This window comes from Chionomys nivalis, chromosome 8 (genome assembly GCF_950005125.1).
Source record: "Chionomys nivalis chromosome 8, mChiNiv1.1, whole genome shotgun sequence".
NCBI lineage: Eukaryota > Metazoa > Chordata > Mammalia > Rodentia > Cricetidae > Chionomys > Chionomys nivalis.
This window is the reverse complement of record NC_080093.1, coordinates 73,416,929-73,439,890: the sequence shown is the minus strand read 5'-3', so window position 1 is coordinate 73,439,890 and position 22,962 is coordinate 73,416,929. Positions and strand designations below refer to the sequence as shown.

General features: G+C 46.4%; 1 protein-coding gene across 6 annotated transcripts in view; it reads right to left on the bottom strand.

Moving 5' to 3' along the window:
- The window catches only part of Arhgap17 (Rho GTPase activating protein 17), a 93,111-nt gene extending 71,845 nt beyond the window's left edge, over positions 1–21,266 (bottom strand). For all 6 annotated transcript variants that reach the window (XR_009057572.1, XR_009057573.1, XM_057777867.1 and 3 more), the window contains exon 1: positions 21,098–21,266. Coding sequence is in view for 4 of the 6 variants with exons in the window: in XM_057777867.1 (XP_057633850.1) it covers positions 21,098–21,150 (53 nt within the window). In the remaining 2 variants the exon portion in view is untranslated. The remainder of the gene's footprint in view (positions 1–21,097) is intronic.
- Between the last annotated feature and the right edge of the window lie 1,696 nt (positions 21,267–22,962).

Sequence of the window (22,962 nt, the reverse complement as noted above, 5' to 3'; positions counted from 1 at the left end):
TCTGTGATGTAAGTATTATTATTCTCACTCTATCGGTAAGGAAACTGAGGCACAGAGAGGTAACTTGCTCAGGTATCACGAGTGGGCTCTGAAACTGGATGCCATCTGCAGCGATGATCTTAACCATCTCATAGATTCCCCTTTTATGCCTCAAGACAGCCTTGAAGTAACACTATTACTATACCCAGTTCACAGATGAGACACCCAGGTACAGACAAGTTAATTTACCTGCAGAACAGTGGGTGTCGCACAGTGGCAGAGTACTTGCCTAGCATACACAAGCTCTAGGTTCAATTCTCTGTTAATAAAAATAAAAAATCAAAATCACTTGCAGAGAAAATTAGAAAACAGAAGGAACCTGAACACTGATCACGGATATCAAAAAGGTTTTCTGAAAGAAGTGACTCCTGAGGTCTACTCTAATGGGAGAGTTGGAGACGTGAACAATGGTAGGACAAACAGACTGACAGTACCTAAACTGAAGGGCATGGGGCTGCTAATCTATTATCCTGGTCTTGTCCTGTACAGGGGTAGCTGCAACAGACCTCTGGGGAACTGGTGGCATTAACATATATCATCAGTTCATGAGGTCAACTGAGGTAAAGGGATGCAGAGCCTGCTGCAGAACAGTCGGAAACCTGAGAGAACACTGTGGGGCTCTGGACCTTAAAGTGAGGGGCGGGCAGCCATCCTCTCCTGCGGGAGGCTCAGCTCTCAGTGAGGGGCAGGCAGCCATCCTCTGGGGCAGGGGGGCAGGAGGCTCAGCTCTCAGTGCATGGACACAGGTCTGATAAGCTCTGGGGAAGACAGCAGAGCAACAAGACTGCCCAAAGGAGACTATGCAAAGCAACAACAAAGCAAGACCCAAACACTGCAAGCTAAATTAAGACATTAACAGCCTAGAAGGGGCATGCCATTCTTACTTTCCATATGCAGCTAGAAGATGGTCACAAACAACTATGGGAGGGGGGACCAACCCAGAAGACAATATGACAGTCAACAGAACTAGATTCAGAGACAGCAAAGGCACTGGCTGAAATTATCGCACAGGAACTTTAAAAAAAAATATATGATAGACATATGAAAGGGGCTAGTAAAAAGGTGAACAAAACATATGAACAGATGAGCAATCTGGAAATGTAGAGGAATTCTTCTGTCAAAAACAAAGGGAGAAAAAATTAGAACAAAGTGCCCAGGATCTACAAGACAAAATCAAGTCTATCGCTTACGTCATGAGTTCTAGATAGGGAAATGAGGGCACAGAGACAGAAGAAGTATCTGTACAGCTGACACCTGAGGATGTTCTAAAATAAACTAGGGAAGGCTGGAGAGACGACACAGTGGCTAGAGCATCTGCTGCACACCCATGAAGAGTGGGGTTCAGGGGGCAGAACCCACATAAGCTAGGTATCCCATCTAGAATTGGAACCCTAACTCTGAGGGGGAGCAAAGGAGGATTGCTGGGGCTTGCTGACTTCCACCTAGCAAAGGAAGCACAAAGCCAGGTTCAGGGAGAGACCCTGCTTCAAATGAATAGGTGGAGAGTGACAGAGGACCCCTGATACCTCTTATGACACCCCAACCCACCCAAATACAGTCATAAGACATGAGTGGACAGTTTTTTAAAAAAATAAATGAAGGACATTAACCTAAATATTCAACAAGACCATGGTCAGGAAAATTGTCTATATTCTGTCAATTATGTTTTTAAATAAACGCTGATTGGCCAATAGCCAGGCAGGAAGTATAGGCAGGACAGCCAGACAGGAAGTAGAGGTAGGTCAAGGAGAACAGGAGAATTCTGGGAAGGAGGAAGCTCATTCCTCCCCAGTCCTGTCCAGACATGGATGAAGCAAGATGTGACCTGCCCCACTGAAAAAGGTACTGAGCCATGTGGCTAACATATACTACAATAATGGGCTAATGTAAGTTATAAGAGTTAATAAGAAGCCTGAGCTAATGGGCCAATCAGTTTATAACTTAATGTAGACTTCTACGTGATTTTTTTTGGGACCCAACGACTGTGGGAACCAGGCAGGACAGAAACCCCAATAAGTAGGCCCTCATGTTACAAGACCAGAAACCCCCCAAGTTGAATAAATAAAAAGAAAAAAAAGTCAGTATTATAAAAACTGTTGTGTAAATGTTCAAAGCAGACAGAAGGGGGAAGAACATACAGGGAACAGAAAGGGGAAGGACATACAGGGAACAGAGAAGGAATGATGACTGATTTGCAGAAATACCAAGACCAAGGGACAACAGAACAGCATCCTGGGGACCTGGAGAAAAATGCCATATTTAAAAAGACAAAGGCCAAAAGGCCATCTCCATGAGCCCCTGTTCACCCCTGGAGTGGAGAGGGAAAGGCAGACAAAGGGAGGGGCTAGGAAGAGCGCACTGACCGGACTGCTGTGGGCTGGAAAGACGGGAAGGACGGCAAAGAGCTCTTAAAGCACAGCCTGCTCGGCAGAGGCTACATTCACTCCCCGAGAGAAAGCTCAGCGTGGGAGGAGAAGGATTCTGCTCCAGGCCGGTGCTCTTGCTATCATACTTTCAGGCCCAGTTTGCAAGCAGACAGTCAAGCAACAATCAGTTTAAAGACTTTATCTACTTTCCAGGAGAGTTTCAGCATGGTATGGCTTTTAAAAGATTACCAAGTTTCAACTCTCAGGACTTGAACTTCTCTGGTCTCTGAGGCCTTGGGAGATAGAAACGCTTGGGCTGCTAGCCAGGTAGGCTCTTTAGAATTTTAGTATTTCTCAAACCTGACACTGCTGACATTATGATCTAGGTAATTCCTTCCTGTGGGGGCTGACCTGAGCACTGTGAAATACTTCTACCCACAGAGAAATGAGTGACAATATGTTCTATTCTTTCCTTCACCCACAGTCGTCACAGAAAGAATGCCTGCAGATATTCCCAAACATCCCTGGGAAAAAAGGAGCCAAAACTGCCCTCAGCAGAGCATATTCAGAGAGGAGGTGTGTCTGTGTGTCGAGGTAACTGTAGTGGCCTGGCTGTTGGGGAGAGCCCTCGATCCTGGGAAAGGATTTCTTTTCTGTCCACACTCGATTTCTGTCCACAAGGCAGAGGCAAGCGGATAACTGTGAGTTCCAGGACAGCCAGAGTTACCCAGCAAGACCCTGTCTCCAAAACAAAATAAATCTATCAGGCTGCATGCAAGCCTGTAGGGTATTTTCTTAATTAGTGATTGGGGTGGGAGGTTCTAGTCTATGTGGGTGGAGCCACCCCCAGGCTGGTGGTCCTGGGTTCTGTAAGAGCAATAAGCAAGCCAGTAAGTAACACCCCTCCATGGCCTCTGCTTCCAGGTCTCTGCCCTGTTGAGTTCCTGTCCTAACTTCCTTTGATAATGAACTATGATGTGGAAGCAGAAGCTGAATAAATTGTTTCCTCTCCAGGCTGTTTTGGTCATGGTTTTTCATCACAGCAATAGTAACCATGACTAAAACAGAGGCAAAGAAAATACCAAAGGCCATAAGAAGATGGGACTCAAGTGAGAAGGGGAGGGCCCATACAAATAGTCAGCCATCCTGCAGAGGGAACAGGAAACTGGTACAACCACGGATTGAGCAGGAACTGTCCCAATGGCGATGAGCAGGCCTCCGTGAGTGGGAAGTAGGAGCTTCACACAACCACCAAGAGCATTCTACTGGATGTCTGCTGGATACAAGCAGTCTTCATTCTAAGGAAGTATCTGAAAGATCTGACGGGGTGGAGTGGCATCAGCTCTGGAAATGCTGAGTTCCAGGGACCTGCAGATGGCAGGCCAGTGGGCACGTCCAATGAAATTCAGAGGCACCTGGACCAGAGGTGCAGCATGCTGTGGGTACTGGTAGCAACTGTGTATTTCAGGAGTTTGCTGTGACAGAGCCTCAGGCGTACCAGGAAGATCCACGGGAACAGAGAGACTCCCTGCAGAAGGAAGGGAAGGTGCCAGGAGACGGGTATTTAGAAAGCATGGCTGAGTGACAGGCGGCAGGAGAGTTGAGGACAAGAAGGCATGTGGGGGTGAGGCTGAGAGGAATGGATAGTGCACAGGAAAAAGAGAAGCACTCCAACCCCCACAAAACCCATTTCCAATTACTTTTCCCTGTATTTATCCAAAATTAATATTGCTGTCACTCCTTTTCTACAAAACTCTAATTTCTAAAAAAAAACTGACTTAAAGATTTCATTTGGGGGCTGGAGAGATGGCTCAGAAGTTAAGAGCACTGATGGTATTCCAGAGGACCTGGGTTCAGTTCCCAATATCCACAGGGCAGCTCACAAGCACCTGTAACTCCAGTTCTAGGAGATTTGATGCTCTCTCCTGGCCTCCATCAGCAACAGACACACGTGTGGTACAAAGACAAACATGCAGGCAAAACACCCATACATATACAATAAAAGCAAATTTAAAAAGCCAGGTGGTGGGGCAGGTAGATTTCTGTGAGTTCGAGGCCAACTGGTTTGGGACTCATTCGTTAAAATAGTATTTGTTGGGTCTTGTAGATATAGAAATAAGCCAAATGGGTACCAGAGGTCAAGATTCAGGGCACTGACACGAAGGTAGGGGAAACTGTTATCAACTGAGAAGACAGAGTTCTGTAGGAGGAAGGGAGCTGAGAAGGAAGGGCAGAGGAGGAAGGGAGTCAGGACCTCAGGTGGGGGGAGGATGAAGACATACCTGCAAATGACAAGAACAGAGTCAACTCGCCCCTAAGGCTGATAGTAGTATCTCCAGTTTTCTCCGGAAATTGGGAAGGCAATACAAGGTGAGTGGGTGTGTCTGGGGTAGGGTGGAGCAGCTGTGAGAAAAGTGAAAGTCTGCCAAAGGCACTCGGGAAAATGAACTGGAAAGGAGCCAAGGATGGGAAGGCAGCACTACAGCGCAGTGGAGCTGGAGGTGGGAGGTTTTGTCAGCCCCAACCTGCACAATTAGACTGTCTTTCTGAACTAAAACCCACATCCCAGGTACAAGAGAGAAGCCAAAGGCAAACATTTTGCAGAAGAGGTGAAGAAAAAGGCCAGCTGCACCGAGTTTTGACAGTGGCGTTCAAAAGGAAAGGGCACAACTGACTAAGGACACACAAGAAGCTCAGAGGGAACTGCCTCGGAAGGGGACTCCAAGAAGGGACAGATTGTGATCAGAGCAGACAAAGGATCAGGGGGAGCTTCTAGAAGTGGTGTAAATTACATTAACATTCCCACCAACAGTGTATGGCACAGGCTCTTGTCCTCCGGTGACAGCAGCATACCGTCATCTTGAACTTGGCCAATCGTACAGGCGAAAAGCTGAGTCTTGAAGCTTTGAATTTCTGAAAAGTCACAGCATATGGTGGCCACGCCTTTAATCCCAGCAGTCGGGAGACAGGAGGACACAGCACTGTGAATCTGAGGTCAGCCTAGACTAGTCATGCTTCGGGCCACCCCGAGCAAAGCCCCATCTCAATAAAACAAACAACAAAAAAGAGAGAAAAAGGAGAATCTCCTCCATTCTCAGTTACCTGTACACAGCTATGAACATTCTGTTTACTGGCTCATTGGGCTAGTGTTTTTTAAATTGAAAGCTTTATACATTAGGATATTAGCCATCAATTATGGCTACTGTTTTTGCCAAATAGCATTCAACATAGCATTATGATACCACAACAAAGTGACTTATTTTTGTTGTGCTAAGAACCAAACCTAAGGCCTTGAGCACCTAGAAGTGCTCTACCCAAAATTTAATTGCTTAAATATGCAGTTATCTATTGCTCTTTCTCTGAACTTTTATACCAAATCACGAAGTACTTTACTTCCTATGATAAACTCCATTTATTTTTATTAATTTTTTAATGATGGTTTTCCCTTAAACTGGGTATCAAACCAAGAGCTTCAAGCATGTTAGGCAGGTTCTAAACATTGAACTGCTCCCAGGTGGTGTAGGAAGTCCTTCTGTTTATGTGTTGCTTTCACTGGTTGAATAAAGAAACTGCCTTGGCCTTTTGATAGGGAAGAACTTAGGTAGGCATGGAGAAGACAGAACTGGATTCTGGGAAGAAGGGCAGAGTGAGAGACACCATGGATCTCCTGCCTGAGACCAACACTGGTTAGAATCTTGCCAGTAATCCACGATCATGTGGCGATACATAGATTAATAGAAATGCGTTAAATTAAGATATAATAATTAGCCAATAAGAAACTAGAGCTAATCAGCTAAGCAGTAATTTAATGAATACAGTTTCTGTGTGGTTATTTCGGGTGAAAGCTAGCCGAGCGGCCAGGACAGAACAAGGGCCCACTCTTCTTGCAACACCAAGGCACTGTGTAAAACTCTTGATCCATTTGGGATTTACTTTGGCATACGATGGTGAGGTGAAATCTAACCTGACTGGTCCCCAACCAATGCTAACCCGTTGTCTCATGCCATTTCCTCACTGTCTTGTGATACCTCTTTATCACAAATGCATGTCTTAAACATACCAGGGCTCGTTCCACCGTGACATCAGGAGCCCCTGAAGCACAGCAGAGGCAGACCAGACCAAGGTGAGAGGAAGAAAGGGGGCAGGGTAGAGAAAGAGAGAGTGGGGAAGAAAGGGGATGGAGGGGAAAAGAGAGGAAGGGAAGAAAAGAGGGAAGGCCAAGTGAAGAGGGTTGAGGGAAGGAGGGAGAGAGAGGATGTGCTGGCAGGCTGGAGATCCGCATGGGGGCACCTCAGCTCCTCGGCTCAAGTTCAGCACACTCACTACACACCACAGCCAGATCTTTAAAACACCTCAGGCAACTCGCCTAAAGAAAGATTCTGACGGAAAATGACTTGATGACTAGGAATTCTCCTCCCAGAGGGAACACTTCTGCTTGGAGGGAGCTCATATCTAACACACGAGCAAGCGTTCTAGAAATTGGTGAAAGAACAGAGACCCACTTGGAAGTGAACGCTGCTATGGCATCTCTCCAGACAGCGCCCACAACACGAGCTCTGGCTGAGCTTCTTCAAGAACTGCTGGGTTTGCTGAGCTGCCAGACTGGAAGAGGGGGAGTAGCGCACCTTAAAGCTCTTGTCCATGGCCTTGGTACTTCTGGAGCCTGTGAAATTACTTGAGAGAGTAATTTCTTGGAGAGTGAAAGGAGCTTGGACCTGAGAACTGTTACAACCTCTACCTAAAATCTTCAGCAACGCCTTTATTAAAGGATGCCCTAGCAGTCAGAGCCTACAATTAAGTCTATTGCCTTGTGACTTGCTAACTAGTTCCTTAAAAGCAACACTAACACACTACCACCAATAATCCATTGCAAGTGCTTTACCATTGCTCATCTTGCAGTTCCTTGGTTCACTGGTTTTCTCCATAGTTGGACTAGTAAAAACTCAGCATCCTGCCAGGCAAACACAGAACAAGTGGGCCATGTAAAATGGACTCGGCCCATGTGACTATGAGAGGAAATGCACAGTTCACAGCTGACTACAGTGGTGTATGGCTGCCATCCAAACACTTGGAAGGCTGAAGCAGAAGGGCTGCCAGGATTTCTAGGCTAGGCCAGCCTGGGCTACATGTCAATCCCAGTCCAGCCTGGGCTATGCAGTGAGACACTGCCTCCCGCTCTGACCCCCCACACACACACAAGTAAATGGAATACAGAGTCACCCCCTACCCTCCTATTAGAAACGCATATTCCAAGCCTCCATCAAGAAACGGTTCCTGGAAAGAGCTAGATGAGATCACCTGAGACGTGAGAGAGTAAGTCCAAAAACCAGAAATGTCAAAAAGTGAGACGCAAACCTGTCAGCCCAGCTAGGGCCTCCTTCCCAGGGCACGCTACCATTTCCACTCTTCTGAGGGCAGAGGTCCAGTCACCCTCATGAAGGATGCTCTCTCTCCTCACTTTCACCTGCCTCAGCATCAGACTCTATTGGCCCTTTTCTTCAGTTCATCTCAGCCCCTCCATACGCAGGCAACATTTGAGAAGCATATCTGCTATGTTCATTCTCATATTTACCCATAAGAATATCACATTCCAGTATGATCTGACTGGTCAACATGTTGGGCTCCCCCTTTCCCAATTGGCTCTGGGAGTATCATTAAGAGACAAGTTTGTTTTCTTCAGCAAAAATACTCACCTGCCAGCCTTATAGTTGGACTCAAATAGGGAGATACACTACATGCTGTATCTTAAGGGAACGATGCTTGCAGACTTCATGAGTAACCCAGATTATAACACCTGCATTTCAGTAGGATTGGTGCTGGAGAGTTTCATGTCAACTTGATACAAGCTAAAATCATCTGAGAGAAGGGAACATCATCTAAAAAAATGCCTCTATAAGATTGGGATATAGGGCGGTGGGGCACATGCCTTTAATCCTAGCTCTCAGAAGGCAGAGGCAGGCAGATCTCTGTGAGTTTAGGGCCAGCCTGGTCTACAAGAGCTAGTTCCAGAACAGGCTCCAAAGCTAGAGAAACCCTGCCAAAAAAAGGTTGGGCGATTGGGCAATATGAGCTGGAGAGATGGTTCAATGGTCTTGAGTTCAGTTCCCAGCAAGAACATGGTGGCTTACAACCATCTATATCTGGTGTCTCTTCTGTTGTGCAGGCATACATGTAGGCAGAACACTGTACACATAATAAGCAAATTTTCTTTTAAAAGATAATTTTTTAAAACTTGGTCTGCAGGCGAGTCTATGAGGCATTTTCTTTATTAGTGACTGATGGGAGAGGGCCCAACCCACTGTCAGTGGTGCCATACCAGGATCCTGGAGTCTGTAGACTGATCAAGCCATGAGGAGCAAGTCAGTAGCAGCACCCCTCCGTAGCCTCTACATCAGCTTCTGCCTCCAAGATCCAGCCCTGTTTTAAGTTCCTGTCCTGGCTTCTGTCAATGATGGACTACAACAAGGAAAAGTAAGCCAAATAAACCCTTTCCTCCCCAACTTGCTTTTTGATCATGGTGTTTTACTGCAGCAATAGAAACCCTAAGTAAAACAGGATTCAAGTACTCCTGATGCTTCTGCAAAGCCAGGTAGGAATAGACTCACAGACCTTCCACACAACAACAATACAAATAAGGATACAGCAACACATATCTTGGAGCCTGAACAATTAAGTAAAGGATAGGAAAAAAACCATCCAAAGAAATAATAGGAAAAAGCCAGTTCACAATGGTATGTTCTATGGCCTCAACTACTCTGGAAGATAAGGCAATAGGATCACACAGGGACAGGAGCAGCAACTCTGTTCCCAAAAGGAGGGGAGGAGAGAAGACAGGAAAGGATGGAGGAAGAATGAAAGAAACAGAAGAAAAAATAGAAAGCACAGATGACATATATACTAGTAAACCAAAGACACAATAAAATTATCAGTTGTAACAGTCAAATACACATAGCACATTAATATCACCCAGGTTAGCCAATAAAAGTAGTTAGATCCTCAAGAAAACACCTGGCAGTGGCGATGGTGGCACATGCCTTTAGTTCCAGCACGCAGGAGGCAGAGGCAGGTCTCTGTGAGTTTGAGGCCTACAGAGCGAATTCCAGGACAGCCTGGGTAATTACAGAGAAGCCCAGTCTCAACAAACAGACATAGATGGATGGATGGATGGATGGATGGATGGATGGATGGATGGATGGATGGATGATTAGATAGATAGATAGATAGATAGATAGATAGATAGATAGATAGATAGATAGATAGATAGATAGATAGATAAAATGAAAAAAGAAAACATCTGTAAAGCACATAAAAGTCTGTATATATGAAAAGAAATGCCATGCCCAGTCTCCCTATGACCAGATAGATCTGCCTTTACCAAGTCTTCCTGAAGCTTTCAGCCCACAGATTACTAAACCATACATTTCTGGTAAAAAAATAAATTAATTTATTTTTGTACCAAAATAAATTACGGCCTAGTCTTTAACCAACAACAACAATTTAGGGTTCACACAGAGTAGGTACCCAATAAATACTACTATTGGTTTATTTATTTTATTTTTCAGACAAGTGGTCACTAGCTCAGGCTGCCAGGAATTCACCATTCTCCTGTTTCTGCCTCCCGCGTCCTGGGATTCTGGCATGTACCACTACTACAACTAGCCCAATTAATATTTTAATGAATGCCATCTCCAAATAATCAGAATTTTAAATTCCTTAGAAGCTAGAAAAGACACAAAACTGAAAATGATCATATGAAAAGAACTGGCTAAAATCCCGATTAAAAATCTGTACAACAGATTATGACCACCAGTCCCCGAGACAGTGCAGAACTGGCGCTCACACCATTTGCTGATCCCGAAGTAGTGCTGCACTGTCTCGGGGAGTACTAGACACACAACACAGAGGTGAAAGTCACCCAGTAGCCTGTGTCAGCAAGGAGCAGCTGTGCCTCGCTGTCCTCACCTCTCCCTGCCCTTGCTCTCTCTGCAGCTTGAACACTGTAGCACTGTTTCCCCTATCTGAGGTGCTGTCTGTCACCTTAGGTCTGCTGTCCTTACCTCTCAGCCTAGTGCCACAGTTTCCTAGCCATACCTGCTCCCAGACTTCAAGCCCAAAAGCATCATCTTCATTTTCTGAGCTGCCACACAAAAGGGCCCCCAAATCTGATTGCAGTAGTCTGCAAACCATGATCTCTTCCAATTGGAAAAGGAAATTAACAACAGGCTGCAAAAAGGCGCAAGCTATGAACACTGCCTGTCTCCAGGAGTTGGTGGAAGTGGTCAAAGACTAAATTTTTCATCTTGACATCTGGGAGTTTAGCGCGTGTGACTGGTATGTTATTACCTGCTAACATCCCCAGATGCAATCACAATGAGGGTCTTACCATTGTCTGAAGAGAGGTAAACCTGCTGAAAGCTGGGCAATCACCATCATGCATGACAGAGGACTTTGTGAGGCCCTATTCACCATGAAGCACTGCGGGCAGTTAACGGCTGTTAGTGGAGGGGGTATCATTCTTTCTAGCCTATTCCTGCTCATGCAAACAATCATGATTAAGCTCAGTGGGTCACATACAAAAGTTATGAAAGTAGGGGCTGGGGGCTAAGTGAAATCCATTATATACATGTATGAAATTATCAGAAATCTTTTTTTAAAAAGAAACAAGTACAGAAAATTAAATGTGCACTACAATAAATATAATAACAACACAACAGAATTTCAATGAGCAACCAAATTTCTCCTGGGAGGAAAGATGTAATCAGTTAATATCAGGTTGGGTTTTTTTTTTTTTAAGGACACAGCAATTCTAATGTTTCTGAAAGCTTCAAGAAGGAAGCTACACTCTACACTGACTGTCAGTGCACGCCAACTGCCGTCCTCTACCCAAGCGAGCATAAAACAAATGCTAAGAAGCAGATACAGCTCTTTCTGATTTATAAGCAGAAGAAGACATTAAAGGACAGAATATACAGGGTCAGGTCCCCTAAGTTTATGTCTGACTTGTTGCAATTCTGCTGTCACCTACTATCTCCATGAGTCTGTCACCATGATGCCCCAGCTTCTGTATCCAGAGAGGCCCTAACTGAACACGTACCCCTCCAGCCACATGTCAGAGATCTCTGTGTTACACCCAACATCCTCAATCCTAGACCCCTCCCCCCATATGCAGTGAGTGAAGTACTCCAGTGTATTCCTTCAGGTATGGCTGGGTTTGGTTTCAATCAGCCACTCCAGCCCATACATCTGCAAGTATCCAATAACCATGTGAAATCCAAGCTGGTGGACTTCTAAATGTTTACACTGCCGAGTGACAGGTAGCTGAAAGACCCTCCCTGCATCTCTCAACATGCGTTGATATAAATATTTGTGTTCACCTGAGTCCCTCTTGACTTGTCCTGTGACTTATGATTTAAAGCATTTATGAAGCACTCTTTGACTCGTGTGACAGAGGAGAAACTAGAGAAGAAAAGCTGATGAAATATTAAAGGAGAGACCAAACGGACGGCTAGACAAAGCATCTCTGATAAGGCAGACACCTAAAAAGACAAACTGTGGGGAGGGAGTAGAAGAGAGAAACTTTTTCAGCAGTCAATATCCTGTAATAGGGAAACCCAAACCAGGAATCACTGAAAGGGTGTGGCCCAGAATCTCCAGTCCTTACCACTAACTGAAAAAGATTGGACACTGTTTCCACAGCAAACATGCTCTTTCACGTGCAGCAATTCGGAGCTACCCGCTCAACACAGTCCTCATCCGACACAGAAGCTTTCCACAGATCTGTTCTATCTTCTGGAATTTGTCTTAGCTGCAAACTAGTCCAGAGCACATTGCTCCGCACAATTTACTGCTGCGCTCCCTTCAGCAGCAAAACTAGTTGGAAGACAATCTTCAGTTCAGGAGAAAAATGAGAGCTGACTAAGGTGACAGGAAGGGTGTCCATGAAGCACAGAAACCACGTGCAAGGATCAGAAAAGGAAGCTGGGGGACAGCAAGAGGGGGGCGTGTAATAACTTTAATCCCAGCACTTGGGAGGCAGAGGCAGGCAAAGTTCAAGGCCAGCCTGGTCTACAGAGCCAGTTCCAGGACAGCCAGGGCTGCAAAGAGAAACCCTGTTTCAAGAAACTTAAACCAAAAAAAAAAAAAAAAAAAGAAAAGAAAAGAAAGAAAAAAGAAAAGAAAAGAAAGAACAGGAAGCTCATGACAGTGACAGCAGGATGTAAAATGTAGGAGAGAAACAGGATTTGCAGAACCGCTGGGGGCTGTGATGGCATTTATGTCCTTGGGGAAGGAAGAAAATTTTTTGTTCTGTTTTATGGTCAATGGGGACAGAATTCTGGGCTTCACATATGCCACAGAAGCACTCACTGGTGAGCAGCATACCCAGCCCAGAAAACTCACTGTAAACTCTCTGGGTTCTATGGGCCAACCAGGTCACCGTTCTAATGACTCAACCCTACTATTGTAGTGCATGACTGTGCTCGTTGCAAAAAGCCTCCTTTGACAAAACAGGATGGCTTAGATTCAGCTTGTAGGCAAGTCTGGTGATCCATCGTGTAGGAAAGTTAAGAAAATGAGAATTTAAGATGAAGGTCATAATGAGTTCAATTTCTGCAGCACACTTAGCCAGAGATGTTCAAGACTAAGATGGCAGTATCACCTGGGAGTGAAGTGAAGCCAGGACCAGATCTTAAAACTACAAACCATCAGTCAGGTCGCGGTGGTACACACCTTTAATCCCAGCACTCAGGAGGCGGAGGCAGGTGGATCTCTGTGAGTTCGAAGCCAGCCTGGTCTACAAGAGCTAGTTCCAGGACAGGCTCCAAAGCTACAGAGAAACCCTGTCCCGAATAACAAACAAACAAACAAAAAACTGCAAACCATCAACCAAGAAGTGAGAGTTATGGGGCTGAGGTCACCCAGGGAATGGTTTGGGAGGAGAAGTGACCAACAGTGCTTCCTGGTGCCAGTATAGTTGGCTTTCCTCTGTATTCCCATGTATGGATTCAACCAACCTGGGTATGAAATACTTCAGGGAAAATTACTTTCATCCTCAACAGATTTTTCCTTTACCATTCTTCCCTAAAATATACAGCATAACATTTATATAGTATTTACAATGCACTAATTATCCAATGCACTAAGTAATCCAGAGATGATTTAAAATACATAGGTCAGTAAAAATGGCTATATGCAAACACTATAGCATTTTCTGAGACCTGAGCATCCTAGACCAATACTAAAGGTACCCAGTGACAAATATACGAGGAGTGTGCAGTGTTTTCTATGACCATTATGCATGCTCCTGGAAATGGAGGAAGAGCAGGACACAAGCTTTCTTAACTCATTCTTTTCTTTAAAGGTTTCTCATTTTTAAAGATTTATTTTTTGTTTGTGAGCGCTTTGCCTACATGTAGTATGTATGTATGTATTATGTATCTATGTACAGCAGGTGTATGCAGTGCCCAGGCCAGAAGGGGATACTGGATCCCATGGACTAGAGTTACAGACAGCTGTGAGCAGACCTTTTGGTGCTAGGAACCCAGTCCTCTGGAAGAGCAGGAAGTACTCTTAAGGTCTGAGCCCTCTCTCCAGCTCCAAGGATTTCTCTTTTTAAAGTAGGCTTTCATTACCTTTTCTAAGGTAAATAACTTTAAGTCCAACTGGCTAGAAAATAAGGAAGTTCTAAAATAAAATATCTACCAACATTTTTTGTTTTCTTCTTCTTAGAAGGTATTTCATATAAAAGTAACATACATGTAAAAATAATATATGACTAACAAATTAGCAATCTACATCTTAAGAGGCAGCTAACTACTACCACCAGACAACTTTTCATGCCACACGTACCAGTCTCTAAGCTAGAGGTCAAAGCAGATGGCCCAAAGCAGAGAAAGTTTGCAGATATGTTTTCTTTGGCTTACATGAATAGCTTTTCTTTTTAGTTGCTAACACTTAGGTATCATAAAACTTTACAGAAAAATCAGCATTCTGGTGCATCATTGAAAATGGGAGATGTGAGGGGGCTGGAGAGACGGCTCAGGATAGGTAAAACCACTTGCTGTTCTTGCAGAGGACCTGGGTTTAGTTTTCAGTACCCACAGCCATTTGTAACTCCAGTTTCAGGGAATCTGGTGCCTTCTCTGACCTCTGAAGGCTCCTGCATATATGTGGTGCATATATATATGCACAGACACTCACACTTACAAAATATATGTCTGTCCCTCTCTTTTAAAAAGGGAGATACATGTACGTTTACCAAGGCAACAATTGGCTGAAGGTAAAAAGTAACCCCCTCTTTTAAATGGATAACTGTTCAATAGCCCCCACCATTCCCTGTTCTCAAACCCACCTCCTACTCCATTTCTTTATCTGCCCAGGCACTTGAGTTTGCGATCCCTGCTCATACACTATTAACTGTAGTTTCTGATCTCTTGCAGGGAAGCACTATTTGAAATGAAAGACTTACAGTCATTCATATAGGTATATTACTATAACTAGAATAGATCCACAATCCTTTTCATGGCGGTGGGGCAAAAATAAAATTAAGTTTGAAACTTATCAGGCATACTTGAAACCCACTGACTATAAACTTGACCTGTGATGACAAGAAGCTACCATGGGCAGCTACAGTTTTCTATGTCCTTTGGGGTAATTATATGCACACGTTTCGCTACAGAAACAGGATGGGTTTGAAGCTGTTACTCAAGACTCAGCTGGTGGTTATCTATAATACCAGCATATATGCACACTACTCCAGGGCCTGAAAAGTTCTGAAATCTGAAACTTGTCTGAAGGTGACAAGAAGACATGCAGTCATCACAGCACTAGGAGGCTGAGGTAGGACAATCAGGAGTTCAAAACCATGCTGGCCTATAGAGTAAGACCCTTTTGTCAAAACAAAAACAAAGGCCTCAAGGGTTTCACATCTGGAACCGTGGGTCCTTAGGCCTTCAGGAAATTAGATGCCAAGTAGATGGAATGAAATAACTTGTTTCAGTGGATTTTTACTTGGTTACCATGGTATCCACCTACGTTTAGAAACAGAATGATACATACAAAGTATTCCATAGTCGGCATGGTGCACCCTCCATTACAACTGCAAACGATGCAGGGTGGTGCCCAGCACCAGGAACTTGTGTCACGGGGTGATTCATGAGTCCCATGTTGGCGTCATAAATAAAGCTGATGCTAGGTGACCACATCCTTCTGTGGCTGTTTTTAACTCCCCCGACTCCCCAGAGGGAGATGGATTGTCATACACCTGTAAATAGGCTGTTGAGTATTCTAGAATTCCTCAACCTGCAACCCACCCAAGGCGACCCATGATCCAACGAAGAAGATACCCAGATGTGGACCTTTTCCACTCCTGCGGTATCGGAGGCTGGGTGGAAGCCACTGGGCTTGGTACCTAGCTTTCCTTGGGTACCCTGTTCAGAGATCTCTGGGGGAGAGGTAAAGTGAAACCCAAGGAGAGGAAAGAAGCCGTTAATTAGTGAGGAGCAGATGCTATGGCTGGCAAAGCAAGCAGCTGGTGTGTGAGAGACATGACAGGAAGTGCTGCCTCACAGAGAAGTTCTATCAGCACGGTGCCAGGGGACCACTGTGGCATCAGCAGGTAGCAATGTCTTCTGGCTAAAGTGATTCCTGCTGCTGTAACGGACGGCTGCCTCTGCTCCTGGAGAGCCTCCTTGGATCTCAATGATGAGGAAGAGGTCAGCAAGGACTATAAAGAGGTAAAGCCCACCAGCTACGGGCTGCGCACGCGGCGAGTGGATGCCTACAATGTGAAAGCTGCAGTTTGCTCCAGGACCTGTACTAGACAGGGATATTTGATACTGACAGAATTTCCAAGATTCTTCTAGAAGAAGCACAAGATCCATATTTTTCAGAGGAAAAGCACTAAATCTTTAAAGTTAACAATACATGAATAAGCACTGAATAAAGTGAACAGAATGCATCTATGACCCGCAAGCCGATAGTCTGCCACCTTGGCCTGCGACCACTCACATACCCAGAACACTGAAGAAGACTAAGTCGGGTTTCTAAACCTCCACACCATTGCAGCTGGTACTGTACAATTCCTTGCTGTTGGCACTGTTCAGGACTCGCTGCCTCAACCCACCAGATGCCAGCAAAAGATGCCAGCAGCAACACTGGCCCCACCTACCCAAGTCATGACAATCAAGAAGGCTAAATAATGGCTCAGTGGCAGAGCTCTTGCCCTCAGCAAAGCCTCTAAAAGCCTCCAGATAGGCCCAGGGTCCCCTGAGGAAACACAGCCTCAGGTTGAGAGCCACTGAGTTACAGGAACATCGCGCACAGCTTCCGAGACCTGATGGAGGCAGCACTGAAGATGAATGAAGCACCACACACGTCCGCTTCAACAGCACAAATCCAGTTTGGAGCCGCAACTCTGTCACGGACCAGCTCCATGACCTCTTTGATCTCTGGCTTCCTTATTGTTAAATCGAGAATGAACATCACTCCAGAGCTGCTGGAGAATTCAGGGAAGCTCCTTTTGAGAAGGAGGGCATTGGCTTAACGATCACGGGAGATGTTTAGGATGTTTGTTCATAAACATGACACCCTTCCTGGTGAAAGGGCAGCCTGAGTTCTGTGGTCAGAAGGACACGGGCTGCAGGGGCAGAAGCCCCACACCATGTTCTGCATGGGTCACTTAGTCGCTGTGCCAACCAGGCGAGTCATTTGTCCTCCTTCATAAAATATAAATGGTACGTGCTGTGGGTGAGAACCAGGCCAGGAGGCGGGGCACAGCCCTTGGTAAAAACACGCTGTAGAAAGGTGAAATAATTATTGAGGCCCTAATAAAGGTCTCAGCAAAAGAAAATGGGCTCCCCAACAAAGTCAGAGAACCAACGATGCCATGGTATCAGGTAAAGAAGGAACTAAGAAGGGGTAACTCCCAGGTCCTCTGAGATAAGCAGATGCCAGCACAGAGCCACTGACCACACAGTTTTGTGTCATGTAAGGTTACAGTGCTTGTTTAACTTGAGTTAAATGCCATCTAATGGTCACCAAAATCTACATTTCCGGCATCTTCCTGAGAACTCCAGACGTTGGGACCCACATTCCCATAGTCCCCATAATCAGAACTTGCCTTCCAGGTTCTCTGCAGTCCTTCCCCGGCCCTGACTTAGCAATGACAGCACTCGGATAACTCCCGTGGGGCAGACTCTACCAGGGAGGTGCTCCTAGCTGCATCCCTCCAGTTCCTCCTCACTTCATACTTCTCATCCTCCGGGACAGTCTCCTGGGCTCCAGACAGTGTTCTCCCGCCACCACCATCCTGATCTCCTGGTGCACCATCTGCCTCCACGCGATTAGCTGAAGCTAAGAGTTTTCCAGAGAGAATGCCTCTCTGTTTCCACAGCAAGACTGGAAAAGCCCTGTGGGGTTTTTCTTGCTTGCCTAATCAGGGTCTGCCCATTCTCCTTCTGCTTGTAACAGCACCCCAGTTTACCTTGGGGAACCAGCACTCCTACACTCTCTGTTTGGGCGGGGTTAAGTCCATTTCATTTCCCAGGAAAGGCATGTGACCCAGAGAGAGAGCCCATCCCGGGGCTTTGGTCACAGTCACCAAGTATTCTTTTCCTCTGAGACCTGTGCTGAGGATAATGGAAGTCTGTGAGCCCAGCCTGTCTAAAGAGTAAGCCTTCCTGCATGTTACCAAATCCAACACTGGTGTGGCTGGGGCAAGAGGACTGGGACTCCTGGGCTACGCAATGAGACTGTCTCAACAAAAGCTGCGCTGTCTGGACTCCGGCTCACAAGTCAATGATTTCCTTCCTGCTCAGGCACCTTGAATTGTGTTTTCTCATCACCAGAAGAGACCTAATCATACAAGAAAATCTGAAAGAAGTACTGGAAGGTAGAAGGAAACAAAAGGCCCTGCACATCTCCTGTGTGCAGCTTTTGTGGCCTCCTCCATCCAGCGGCAGACAGGTTCTCCTCTGTGTACTTGCTCTCCTCTGAAAGTGCTTATCTTATGTTTACAATTATGTGGGGCTTGCCTATCTCCTCCACAGATCTACTGAGCAGCTCCAGGGCAGAAATCCTGTATTTATCTGATTCTTTACTGTTGCACAATGGTGTGCAGTAAGGTCTCAGTGTCCACTGAATATCTGACTCACCAAAGAGCAGGTGGGCAAAAGCAACCCTCCCCATTACTCTTTAGGGCACCCACATGATAAGCCTTGCTCACATCACCAATAGACTCATCCATCCTCTGTACACACATTGCATCATGATAGCTCATCCTTTCTTGGCATTGCTAATCCTCCACCTGCTGGTCCCATGAAACTTCATGGTGGAGCTACTACCAAGTATTCCATCCTACAGGAATACCTCCCTGAAAGGTGCCATCTAGAACTCTATACAAACTAACAGTGGGCATTCACATATATAAATTCCTTCTCTATACAGATCATGGCTGGGAGAAATCTGTGCTAGAAAAGCATTGATCTTTTAACTAAATGACACCCATGTCTGCTTCCGGTGTCTATCAACCATCTGGCTCCATTCAATAATAATTCTCAGCTCTGTCCTCCCATTTTTTTTTTCTACCACGTAGGGTTAAACAGGAATACACACACACACAAACATACACACAGGGAGAAAGAAAGAGAGAGAGAGAGAGAGAGAGAGAGAGAGAGAGAGAGAGATCGGCCTAGGAAATCGACAGCAAGAGAGCAACAGGTTTTCTCCCCAGTAAAAACAGATGTTCTGACTTGAGGCTCACAGCTGCCACACCCTTACAGCTCGGCAATAGCTGCAGCTTCCACTGGCATCTAGTAATAAAGATTTTTAAACAGAGTCAAAGGTCAGGGCCAGAATTACTGTCCCAGTATGAATCACCACCACTCTATCCTGTTCATATTTTCCCATACTTAATCCCACAGCACCGGGCAATGTAGTCAAGAGCTAGACTCCTGGAATTAACCATTTCGACAGGCCATCTGTCATGGGATATGGGTCACAAGTCTTGGGAATCAAAGACACACGGGAAAGACACTCAGGGTGCTCAGTCCAACAGGCGACGCAAGCAGGTAAGGCTGCAGTTTGATTATAGAAAAGCGGTATCATGATGGTGCCCATCTGGGGCATCATGGATCTTCACAGGGCACAGAGACTATCTATCGCCGAGAGACCTGAAGAATCCGTAAGAGGTGTCTATCAGCTGGGTGTGAGGAAAAGGGCTTCCGGGATGTCCAGGAAGAGGGTAATGCTTAAAGGGCTCTCAGGGAAACTGAAAGTGGGTAGGCACGGCTGGAATGTAAAAGTAGGAAGGGAGGCTAAGGGGAAGCAGGAGTCCATAGAACTCTAAATAGCTTTAAAGATAGAAAGCTCTCAGAACTTTACATAGAAACAGCAATTATCCCTTTTCGCACACAAGACCTAATAAAAAAATTAATTAATAAATAAAAACAATCTAACAAATAACATATCTTGGTATTCACTAAGTTTTGATTCTGCCATGCGTACTGTTGAGAAAGGGGTACAAAACATAAATTATTATTTTTTATATAATGTTTTTGTTTGAGCCATTAGGATTATTTGCCTTGATCTTCCTCTTTCTTTAATTCTACAAGCAACAGAAAAATAGACATGTGTGGGTTTAAGGGGCAGGAGCTGATTCTGGATAAAAGATAATGCATACCAAAACTACAAGACGGGGATTTTTTTTTTTTTGAAACTTCGTAACAAAACTTAGCAGAAAGTTGAGGGAAACGAAACATTCTAAAAAGCAAATTTAGAAAACTCAAGAGGAAGTAAAAGTATTTTCCTACACATAAAAAAAAGAAGTGTCTCACGTGCTTCAACCAAACCAAACTCCCCTTAACTGTCAGGGGAGGAGGGAAAGAGCGAGAGCTACGAAAAAATTCATCTATCTCCGTTCAGAATAAACAGCAAATTGGTTCAGCACGGCTACCCGGTATCTGCCCTGCAAGACCTTGAAATATTTGTTGCAGATAGCACAGCACACGACAACAGCCTCCTGAAGCTCTAAAAACCGCACACATCGTTCCTGTTCTACAGCCACCCATGTACAGTCCCTCCTGTATTCTTTCATTTAAAAAAAAAAAAAAAAATCAGTGTTTCCTGTCAAGCACTCCTGCAGTATCAAAGAAACACAAAATATCTGTTTCCACATCCAAGATGAGAAAAGACATTCTTTTCCCTTTCCAAACTTCTGAACGTCAAGAACTAGCAACAAGTTCCCAATAGTCTGGATTTTGAGATCGCACTTCTCGACTTCTTCACAAGGAGATTGAACTTCACTGGTCTAACACCCCTTCAGATTCCTGTGACCAGTAAGCTCTTCTGGGAGGAGAAAGGCTACAACAGCGGGTCGGCGGGGAGAGCCTGGGAACGCCGCCCCCAAAGCTGCGCGCTTGGCACTGCGTTAGGAACACAAGTTTGCGGAGTTTTCACGGCAGGCGGCGAGCTCGGGCTGGCGGGGGACACAGGGGAGTAAAGGCTCGCGGGGGTCCCCCGAGGGCGATGTTTCTCTGGGCAGGACAATGGGCAGCGCCCAAGCCGCAACTTGGCGCAGACCCCCGCCCGGCTGGCCCAGGCCGGGCCGCGCCCGGTTCTCCTCGTTCCCCGGCTCGTCGCGCGCAGGACCGGCCCGCCCCCCGCGCGCCCCCCGCCGGCGCGCCCCGCGCACTCGCCTGCCGACAGTCTGGTTGGCCAGCTGCTTCATGCGGTTGAATTGCTTCTTCATGGCGGCGGCGCGACGGCGGCAGGCCGCGGGGCTCTGGCCGGGGAGAGGTGGGGACTGTCTGGCGGTTCCTACATCGCTTCCCGGCCCGGGAGGCGGCGACGGAGCCAACAGTTCGGCCCCGCCCTCGCCGCGTCACTTCCAGCTCGGCCGCCCGCTCCTTCTGCTCGACCGACCGAGTGGAGCCGAGCCGAGCCGAACAAGGCCGAAACTAAAGGGGTGGAGTCGAGCAGGTGCGAACGGACCGGAGATGGGTGGAGCTAAGCCAATCAGGGCGGGGACCCATGAGGCCCAAAGGAGGTGGGTGGGGCCAAGCCGAACGGGTCCGAAATCAGATAGGTGGAGTCGAGCTGTGCGGGTCAGAGCCGGGCCGAAACCAGAGAATTCTAGCGGAGCAAGACCAAGGGAAGCTAGGCGAACTTAGGGGTGGAGCTGAACTAATCGTCGAGCGGAGAAGGGTGAAGTTGAGCCAATCGGGGATAGACGAGCGTGGCTCAACCAAGAAGGGCGGAGCCAAGACCCGCGGGGGACCCTGAATGCTGGCCATTCTTAGCTAGAGCCCAGCGTTAAAAGATGAGCGGAACCGAGCTTTAGTACCTACTCTAGAGGGGCCAGCTAGAACTCGGGTGAGCCCAGTAGATACGGGCCTGGTCGCTCAAGGCGGAACACAGAGAGCTGGGGCCTTGTCTAGCCGGACTCGCGAGCCGAGCCAGCCTAGAAAGAGAGGAGCCGGGCCAAGCCAAGACGAATAGAAGGTGTGTTCCTAATTGAGTGTGGTCGAGTCACGCGAGGGAGAGCAGAACCGAACTAAATGAAATTGAGCTGAGTAGACCGAACCTAGAGCGGTGGATCAGACCAGGGTATATCCTAGCAGAGCAGGAGCGAGCCGAGCTAGATCAAGCGGAGCGAAGAAGCCCTGCGAGGAGCTCCAGGCCCTGAACACCCGCACCCATTGTCCTCTGTCCTGCTCAAAGGGCAAAGTATCGAGAGAGAGAGTGTGTCATGGAGGCCTGCGACTCTTTTCAGTAGCTGCTCACTGGTCCACGAGAAAGGCTAAAAGAGTAGGATCCATCAGATAAGGGCCACCCGTTGAGTATACACACATAGGACCTCAGCCAAAGGAGACTGGTCTTCACTCTGCACTCACGACTCTCTGAGTCCCTGCTGCCTTAAATGACCATAGCCCCACAGGCAAAGTGAGCCAAGAAAACTTGCTGGGATCATTTGCTCCAACTAAACCAGGTGCATTTTATGACCTACAGCCTTGTTCTCATTGCTCTGCAGCCCTTGATCCGTGTAAACAATACTCCCAGCATCCAGTGGGCTGTGGCTTCCTTCACAAGCTTTGTGATACTTTAAAGTGTCAACAGGATCTAGAATCAACTTAGAAACAAATATCCGCCCGTGTCTGTGAAGAATTATCTACATTAGGTTAACTGACATGGGGAGATCCACTCAAAATGTGGGCCACAGTGTTCCATGATCTGTGGCCTCAAGCTGCCTGGAAAGGAGAAAGCTAGCTGAACCGAGATCATCAATGCTTTCTGCTGTCTCTGACCGTGGGGGTGTGTGGCCTACAAGCAGAATCATACTCCTACTCCTTCCTCATCATGGCCGACATTGGACTAAACCTTTCCTCCCTAAGATTGTATCTTGTCCAGCATTTGCTCACAATGGAGAGCAAAGGACCAAGAAACTTAAAAATCTGTAGCAAAAGCCAGGCAATTGTGGCACATGCCTTTAACCCCAGCACTTGGGAGGCAAAGACAGGTGGATCTCAGTAAATTCGAGGCCAGCCTGGTCTACAGAGTGAGT